Source organism: Entelurus aequoreus, linkage group LG12, assembly GCF_033978785.1.
Source record: "Entelurus aequoreus isolate RoL-2023_Sb linkage group LG12, RoL_Eaeq_v1.1, whole genome shotgun sequence".
Classification (NCBI taxonomy): domain Eukaryota; kingdom Metazoa; phylum Chordata; class Actinopteri; order Syngnathiformes; family Syngnathidae; genus Entelurus; species Entelurus aequoreus.
Window position 1 is genome coordinate 51,607,290 of NC_084742.1, and position 10,000 is coordinate 51,617,289.

General features: G+C 36.0%; 2 protein-coding genes across 3 annotated transcripts in view; both read left to right on the top strand.

The window, feature by feature from the left end:
• The window catches only part of zcchc4 (zinc finger, CCHC domain containing 4), a 92,631-nt gene extending 90,582 nt beyond the window's left edge, over window positions 1–2,049 (top strand). For both annotated transcript variants that reach the window (XM_062067047.1, XM_062067046.1), the window contains one exon: window positions 1,896–2,049. In XM_062067047.1, coding sequence (XP_061923031.1) covers window positions 1,896–1,981 — 86 coding nt within the window. In that variant the 3' untranslated portion in view covers window positions 1,982–2,049. The remainder of the gene's footprint in view (window positions 1–1,895) is intronic.
• A 3,577-nt stretch (window positions 2,050–5,626) lies between these two features.
• The window catches only part of pde5ab (phosphodiesterase 5A, cGMP-specific, b), a 184,894-nt gene continuing 180,520 nt past the window's right edge, over window positions 5,627–10,000 (top strand). The window contains exon 1 of the mRNA XM_062066217.1: window positions 5,627–5,713. The gene's annotated coding sequence lies outside the window, so the exon portion shown is untranslated. The remainder of the gene's footprint in view (window positions 5,714–10,000) is intronic.

Genomic DNA, 10,000 nt, shown 5'->3' on the forward strand with positions numbered 1-10,000 from the left:
TTTCCCCAGACTGGGAGCGGCGGAGCAGAAAGCCCGGTCTCCCATATATTCGATATATATTTCGATATATTTTTCAGTCAAAGTATACATCTAAAGATATTCATTTTTGAGCGATATTCAGTGAAATTGAAGTGAATGACAACTGTACTGTAAACGGTCAGTGGCACTTTTATCAACCCAGTTAGTCAAGTTGGGTATTAACAGCACAAAAAAATAAACAGTTTAAGTCAGGGGTGTCCAAACTTTTTCCACTGAGGGCCGCACACGGAAAAATTAAAGCATGTGGGGGCCATTTTGATATTTTTCATTTTCAAACCATAACAAAATATATGCATTTTTTATTTATTTTTACCTTTAGGGGTCCCGTGGACCATAAAGGGTCTCAGTCATTAAAATGTTAAAAATAAGTCAGATTATTATTTTTTTTAAATTATTTAACGCTTACAGTAAATCTCTATATCAACTCCAAGTTGATATAAAGTAATACAAATTAAAAAAAATGTTTTATGGCTTTTCTGTCAAAAACAACTTACTTTTTTTATAGTAAAACAGAAATATGCAGTATTTAGTAATTAGAGCCCTAAAAGATCAATAATGCAGGACACCATTGATTTTAATTATTTCATATTTTTGAGTAATCACAGTGAAAAGATAAATAAAAAATCACTAAATATATTTGGGATCCAAAAGGTGCCCCACTCATAAAGTGATACATTTTTATTAGGTTTTTCTTTTATTTTCAAACTTAAGGTACGAGATGAACTTCAGATATGTCTGTCGATTTTATGCTGGAACTATTACTTTGTTTGTTTTATGCGCTTTTGTCAAAGAAAACTTTGATGTTTTTATATGGCTACTACACAATATATGCAATATTTACCACATAAAACATTTTAAAGTGAAATATTTCAAGTAATTGGAGCCCTGAAAATAATTCATTATAACATGGATTTTTTGTCATTATTATTTTTTTTTTGAGCAATGGCAAAAAAAAGAAAAATGAAGAAAGACAAAAGAAAAAAAAACAGCCTGCCTGGCAGCTTTTGTGTCAACATTGCAACTTTGTCTTGTTAGATTTCACCTCATTCCACTTTTTTTAATGTTCTTTTTTATTTTTACAATAGTATTTCCAGAATGTGTGGCGGGCCGGTAAACAATTAGCTGCGGGCCGCAAATGGCCCCCGGGCCGCACTTTGGACAACCGTGGTTTAAGTAGTACAGAACTACATAAAATGAATAAAATAGAAACATTTTCTTTCTACGTAAAATAAATAACCTAGCTGTGCAAATAATACAAAATGTATCAAACTCAGATCAAAAGTACATTAGTTTATATAAAACAACTTGAGACACATGTTTGGCTTTGACTTTTTCTAACTCCAAACTAACTAAACTGCACTTTCCGGAAAAACATATTGGCATATACAGGTTTATCGATATTCTGATATATAATTTGGCTGAATATGAATTGATGTCCATATCGCACAGCCCTACTATCCATTGTGATCGCCACAACATAATACGATTAAGACAAATACTGGACTGAAATACATACAAGACATAAATAAATAGATAAAACGTGGCTGCAAAATTTTGAAGTGAGTTATATTTATATAGCGCTTTTCTCTAGTGACTCAAAGCGATTTACATAGTGAAAGCCATGATCTAAGTTACATTCAAACCAGTGTGGGTGGCTCTGGGAGCAGGTGGGTAAAGTGTCTTTCCCAAGGACACAACGGCAGTGACTAGGATGGCGGAAGCGGGGATCGAACCTGGAACCCTCAAGTCGCTGGCACGGCCGCTCTACCAACCGAGCTATGAAGCACGATTTGGTGAGGGATTCTTCTATCTACATACTAACTAATTTTCTTTTTCTTTGTCTATTTTCAATATAGTTCCAAGAGAAGAGGCAAGAAGAACGTGTCAGCCACGTGTCGTCCGATCAAAAGTAAGAAGACGACAATCAAGCAAACTGTTTTGAAATAACCATTATCATTAACTGTAGAACTAATAAGAAATAAACACTTGCATTTATGTTTTTGACCACTGGTGGGTAGTGCAAAATCTAAAACACTGTCTTGTTTTATTGCATAATACTCAAGTCCTTTTTACAACTAAGTACAGATTAGTTCTTAAAAAAACTAACAAACAGACTTGTTAAAGCATAGTTAGGAATAATAAAAAAAGAAGAAAAAAATTTGTTATTTTTTAAATGGACTATAACACAGGTGTCAAACTCAAGGCCCGGGGGCCAAATGTGGCCCGCCACTTCATTTTATTTGGCCCTCAAAACCTGGAAATAATAATTATTTCTTTCTATTTTGGGAGAAGAAGAAAAAATGTACTCCATATAATCGCAAATGATGTTAACTTAAATATTGTCTAATTATGCAAAAATATATTATCAAACATTCAAACCATTTTTTTAAAATGAAATAAATACTAATAATAATGATTTCAAATCCATCAAATTGTGGTTTTTACAGCATTTTTCTCTAAATGAATACAACAGTCCTTTTTTTTTACTGTAATAAACTGTGGTGTAGTTTTGGCATTTACTGTAATACACTGAAAAATCTACAGTTGTTGATTTGCGGTTATAAAAAACAACAACTGGCAGCTCAGGTGCCAAAATTTTACTGTGAAATTGCATTTTTTTAAATTATTTACAGTAAAAAAAACAAAAACATTTTACAGTAAAATTCTGGCAACTTCGCTGCCTTTTTTTTTTTTTTTTACCATAAAAACAGCAGTACTGTTTTTCCATTTACAGTAATATACACTAGATTTTGAGGTGAAATTATTGCAATTTACCATATTTTTTTTCCCATTTTAGCTGTAAAAAATCTACTGACAAAATGCATAAAAAAATTGTGTAATAATAGTATTCACTGTTTGAAGCGGCCCTCTGGGGCCAAACATAACTGCAATGTGGCCCTCAGTGAAAACAACTTTGACACCTCCGGGCTAGAGATGTCCGATAATATCGGACTGCCGATATTATCGGCCGATAAATGCTTTAAAATGTGATATCGGAAATGATCGGTATCGGTTTCAAAAAATAAAATGTATGACTTTTTTAAACGCTGCTGTACGGAGTGGTACACGGACGTTGGGAGAAGTACAGAGCGCCAATAAACCTTAAAGGCACTGACTTTGCGTGTACCGACCCAATTACATAATATCTACGGCTTTTCACACACACAAGTGAATGCAAGGCATACTTGGTCAACAGCCATACAGGTCACACTGAGGATGGCCGTATAAACAACTTTAACACTGTTACAAATATGCGCCACACTGTGAACCCACACCAAACAAGAATGACAAACACATTTCGGGAGAACATCCGCACCGCAACACAACATAAACACAACAGAACAAATACCTAGAACCCCTTGCAGCACTAACTCTTCCGAGACGCTATAATATACACCCCCCGCTACCCCTCGCCCCCCAACCCCGCCCACCTCAACCTCCTCATGCTCTCTCAGGGAGAGCATGTCCCAAATTCCAAGCTGCTGTTTTGAGGCATGTTAAAAAAAAATAATGCACTTTGTGACTTCAATAATAAATATGTCAGTGCCATGCTGGCATTTTTTTTCCATAACTTGAGTTGATTTATTTTGGAAAACCTTGTTACATTGTTTAATGCAGGGGTCACCAACCTTTTTGAAACCAAGAGCTACTTCTTGGGTACTGATTAATGCGAAGGGCTACCAGTTTGATACACACTTAAATTAATTGCCAGAAATAGCCAATTTGCTCAATTTACCTTTAACTCTATGTTATTATTAATAATTAATGATATTTACACTTGATTGAACGGTTTAAAAGAGGAGAAAACATGAAAAAAATGACAATTAAATTTTGAAATATAGTTTATCTTCAATTTCGACTCTTTAAAATTCAAAATTCAACCGAAAAAAAGAAGAGAAAAACTTAAAAAAAGAATTTATGGAACATCATTAGTAATTTTTCCTGATTAAGATTAATTTTAGAATTTTGATGACATGTTTTAAATAGGTTAAAATCCAATCTGCACTTTGTTAGAATATATAACAAATTGGACCAAGCTATATTTCTAACAAAGACAAATCATTATTTCTTCTAGATTTTCCAGAACAAAATTTTTAAAAGAAATTCAAAAGACCTTGAAATAAGATTTACATTTGATTCTACAGATTTTCTAGATTTGCCAGAATAATTTTTTTGAATTTTAATCATAATAAATTTGAAGAAATATTTCACAAATATTCTTCGTCGAAAAAACAGAAGCTAAAATGAAGAATTAAATTAAAATGTATTTATTATTCTTTACAATAAAAAAAATAAATTTACTTGAACATTGATTTAAATTGTCAGGAAAGAAGAGGAAGGAATTCAAAAGGTAAAAAGGTATATGTGTTTAAAAATCCTAAAATAATTTTCAAGATTGTATTTTTTCCCTAAAATTGTCTTTCTGAAAGTTATAAGAAGCAAAGTAAAAAAAAAAAAAGAATTTATTTAAACAAGTGAAGACCAAGTCTTTAAAATATTTTCTTGGATTTTCAAATTCTATTTGAGTTTTGTCTCTCTTAGAATTACAAATGTTGGGCAAAGCGAGACCAGCTTGCTAGTAAATAAATAAAATTTAAAAAATAGACGCAGCTCACTGGTAGGTGCTGCTATTTGAGCTATTTTTAGAACAGGCCGGCGGGCTACTCATCTGGTCCTTACGGGCTACCTGGTGCCCGCGGGCACCGCGTTGGTGACCCCTGGTTTAATGCATCCAGCGGGGCATCACAACAAAATTAGGCATGATAATGTGTTATTCCGCGACTGTATATATCGGTATCGGTTGATATCGGAATCGTTAATTAAGAGTTGGACAATATCGGAATATTGGATATCGGCAAAAAAGCCATTATCGAACATCTCTACTCTGTTGAAAAATAAAGTATTGTTTTCTATTGGTTAGCAAAAATATGTTTTAATTTTTTTAATTTTTATGTCTTTTAAAACACTAAAATTGCTGATATGATCTGTGTTATTTCATTTGATTTTTGTTTTCAATAGAAACTAGTAATTTGAGAAAACAATGGAAAAAAATAACTAAAGTTACTTTTGTTTTGAAATAATCTAAAAAAAAAAATGGTATTTTAAAAATGTCTTTTTTCATTTAAAAAAAATTATTTAAAAAAATTAACTATTACTATGCATCTTTTGTATGAATCCAATGCATTTTATTACATTGGATTGCTATAAAATGTGAACAGTATGTTACAACATAATACATCATTTTACATTTACCTAGCAAAATATATTCATATCTTTAACTTTAGTTTAATCTATTTAACTGTTAGTTCACTTTTTCCTTCATATGTTAACTTTCCGTTGTCAGTCAGATAGATGTGTGCATACAAGTAATTGCAAGTATACTTTAAAGGAATAATAAACGTGCTGAAGCTACATCTTTGGCGGATTGACAGGATAGGAAGACTTAACATAAACAAGGCAAGGTAACGCTCGATGGTCTCCTGAATAGGAAAAGGGAGATGAGAGAGAGAGAGAGAGAGAGCAGGACAGTGGGGGAGAAGGTTTTAAAAAGAGAGATAACAGTCGGGAGTCATCACAGGGATGCTTCGTGGGCCAAACGGTGGTAGTGAAGTCAAAAAAAATACAGACCGAGAAATATCGCCCTATTTGGTGGAGGAAAATCTGCGCTGACACGGTGGGAATTTTTGTTTCTACTTCAAGAAGAACGTGATCTATTCTTAGTGTTAGCAATGTGAGAACAATTGGCAGCAGTTCATATCTGGGATGGGGAGATAGAGAGAGTGTTTTTAAAAGCATCCATGATCTACAGACAACTGGTATCAATCAGCTCATGATCCAAAGCCTATTGCGTCATTTGTGAGGCTGGTTGACCTCAAGGGGTTCGCCCAAGGAAAGCTAGATTTGCCATGTTCTGGAATGTTATACTTAAGGTACTTAGCACGAGAACATCTTCGTTTACAAGAAAGTATTGTGTAAAAATGATTGGACATCTTGTATCTGGCACCAGGAGATAACTCTGGAGTGTCATCCCAAGGAAAACATGTTCTAGAATATATAGACAAGGTGTAAACAGCTCATGATCCGAAGCATACCGCGTCGTGTGTGACGGAGGTGGGTACGGTTATGAAACTCGGCGGGGGGGCTGATATCAACTGATATCAAAGTGGTTCGCCCAAGGAAAGACAGATTTTTCTAAGAACATGTTCTGGAATTTTCAGACAACTTTCAGCCAGTTTAGGACTCAAAGCATAGCACATGTTTAAGGGAAGATAGTGGCAGCAGTTGATATGAGTTACTTATATATATATATATGTATATATAGATATACAAAACCCAAATCCAGGGAAGTTGGCATGTTGTGTAATTCGTAAATAAAAACAGAATATTTGCAAATTCTTTTCAACTTGTATTCAATTGAATTGACTGCAAAGACAAGATATTTAATGTTCCAACTGAGAAACTTGATTTTTTTTGCAAATAATCATTAACTTAGAATTTAATGGCAGCAACACATTGCAAAAAAGTTGGCACAGGGGCATTTTTACCACTGTGTTACATGGCCTTTCCTTTTTAACAACATTCAGTAAATGTTTGGGAACTGAGGAGACCAATTTTTGAAGCTTTCAGGTGGAATTCTTTCCCATTCTTGCTTGATGTACAGCTTAAGTTGTTCAACAGTCCGGGGGTCTCCGTTGTGGTATTTTACATTTCATAATGACAGGTCTGGACTACAGGCAGGCCAGTCTAGTACCCGCACTCTTTTACTATGAAGCCACGCTGTTGTAACACGTGGCTTGGCATTGTCTTGCTGAAATAAGCAGGGGCGCCCATGATAACGTTGCTTGGATGGCAACATATGTTGCTCCAAAACCTGTATGTATCTTTCAGCATTAATGTTGCCTTCACAGATGTGTAAGTTACCCATGTCTTGGGCACTAATACACCCCCATACCATCACAGATGCTGGCTTTTCCACTCTGCGCCTAGAACAATTCGGATGGTTCTTTTCCTCTTTGTTTCGGACGACACGACGTCCACAGTTTCCAAAAACAATTAGAAATGTGGACTCATCAGACCACAGAACACTTTTACACTTTACATCAGTCCATCTTAGATGAGCTCAGGCCCAGCGAAGCCGGCGGCGTTTCTGGGTGTTGTTGATAAATAGCTTTCTCTTTGCATAGTAGAGTTTTAACTTGCACTTACAGATGTAGCGACCATCTGCAATTACTGACAGTGGTTTTCTGAGGTGTCCCTGAGCCCATGTGGTGATATCCTTTACACACTGATGTCGCTTTTTGATGCAGTACCGCCTGAGGGATCGAAGGTCACGAGCGTTCAATGTTACGTGCAGTGATTTCTCCAGATTCTCTGAACCTTTTGATGATATTATGGACCGTAGATGGTGAAATCCCTAAATTCCTTGCAATAGCTGGTTGAGAAATGTTGTTCTTAAACTGTTTGACAATTTGCTCACGCATTTGTTGACAAAGTGGTGACCCTCGCCCCATCCTTGTTTGTGAATGACTAAGCTGTTTTTATACCCAATCATGGCACCCACCTGTTCCCAATTAGCCTGTTCGCCTGGGGGATGTTCCAAATAAGTGTTTGATGAGCATTCCTCAACTTGTTCAGTCTTTTTTGCCACTTGTGCCAGCTTTTTTGAAACATGTTGCAGGCATCAAATTCCAAATGAGCTAATATTTGCAAAAAGTAACAGTTTTCCAGTTAGAACATTAAGTATCTTGTCTTTGCAGTCTATTCAATTGAATATAAGATGAAAAGGATTTGCAAATCATTGTATTCTGTTTTTATTTACCATTTACACAACGTGCCAACTTCACTGGTTTTGGGGTTTGTACTTATTAGAAAATAAAATGTAGGGAGTTGGCCTAAGGCAAGCCTGATATGCCAAGAAAAACAATTCTGGAATATTTGAACAACTGGTATCAGCTCATATTCCAAAAGCATACCACATTGTTTGCATGGAAGTGTTGATATCACATTCCCTGGGCCTCATCACTTCAACTTCTTATTCCCTCAAAGACAGTAATGTTGGTAGATTTTCAATGTCGTGAGTGGGTATTCTTATTTGATATGTTAATGGATTCAAGTATACTGTGTGGTCATTTATTTTTCAAAATGTATCTGAAATTTACGGAGCTGTTTTCAACATTTTTTACAGATGCCTACATGGCGCTAACTATCCAATGTATTTATTAACACAGTATATCCTAATGATGTACACCAGGGTTCCCCGACCTTTTTTTCACCAGGGAGCGGTTTAATGTAGAGATGTCCGATAATGTATTTTTTGCCGATATCCGATATTCCGATATTGTCCAACTCTTTATTACCGATACCAATATCAACCGATACCGATATATACAGCCGTGGAATTAACACATTATTATGCCTAATTTTGTTGTGATGCCCCGCTGGATGCATTAAACAATGTAACAAGGTTTTCCAAAATAAATCAACTCAAGTTATGGAAAAAAATGCCAACATGGCACTGCCATATTTATTATTGAAGTCACAAAGTGCATTCTTTTTTTTAACATGCCTCAAAACAGCAGCTTGGAATTTGGGAGAGCATGAGGAGGTTGAGGGGGGCGGGGTTTTAGGGGTGTAGGGGGTAGCGGGGGGTGTATATTGTAGCGTCCCGGAAGAGTTAGTGCTGCAAGGGGTTTCTGGGTATTTGTTCTGTTGTGTTTATGTTGTGTTACGGTGCGGATGTTCTCCCGAAATGTGTTTGTCATTCTTGTTTGGTGTGGGTTCACAGTGTGGCGCATATTTGTAACAGTGTTAAAGTTGTTTATACGGTCAGCCTCAGTGTGACCTGTATGGCTGTTGACCAAGTATGAATTGCATTCACTTGTGTGTGTGAAAAGCCGTAGATATTATGTGATTGGGCCGGCACGCAAAGGCAGTGCCTTTAAGGTTTATTGGCGCTCTGTACTTCTCCCTACGCCCGAGTACCACTCCGTACAGCGGCGTTTTAAAAAAGTCATAAATTGTACTTTTTGAAACCGATACCGATAATTTTGAAACCGATACCGATAATTTCCGATATTACATATCAGCAGTCCGATATTATCGGACATCTCTAGTTTTTTTTTTTTTTTTTCTCTAGTTTAATGTATGCATTATTTTCACGGACCGGCTTTCCAGGTGTGGCAGAAAAAAACAGCAAAAAAAATGAGCATGAGATATCAACTTACCGAAACGCTGAAGTAGTGTAAACTAAAAATAAAAGGTTTCACCTCAACCCCTGTCCAAGTCAAAAATGGCCTCTGATTGGTGTCTCCCTGTGCAGTCTGCCGATGTGATTCCCCCAACACACACACACACACACACACACACACACACACACACACACACACACACACACACACACTCTGCGAAGAGATGGTCCCCGGCACGTTGATGGCATATACAAACCCCGTTTCCATATGAGTTGGGAAATTGTGTTAGATGTAAATATAAACGGAATACAATGATTTGCAAATCATTTTCAACCCATATTCAGTTGAATATGCTACAAAGACAACATATTTGATGTTCAAACTGATAAAAAAAAATTTTTTTTTGCAAATAATCATTAACTTTAGAATTTTATGCCAGCAACACGTGACAAAGAAGTTGGGAAAGGTGGCAATAAATACTGATAAAGTTGAGGAATGCTCATCAAACACTTATTTGGAACATCCCACAGGTGAACAGGCATATTGGGAACAGGTGGGTGCCATGATTGGGTATAAAAGTAGATTCCATGAAATGCTCAGTCATTCACAAACAAGGATGGGGCGAGGGTCACCACTTTGTCAACAAATGCGTGAGCAAATTGTTGAACAGTTTAAGAAAAACCTTTCTCAACCAGCTATTGCAAGGAATTTAGGGATTTCACCATCTACGGTCCGTAATATCATCAAAGGGTTTAGAGAATCTGGAGAAATCA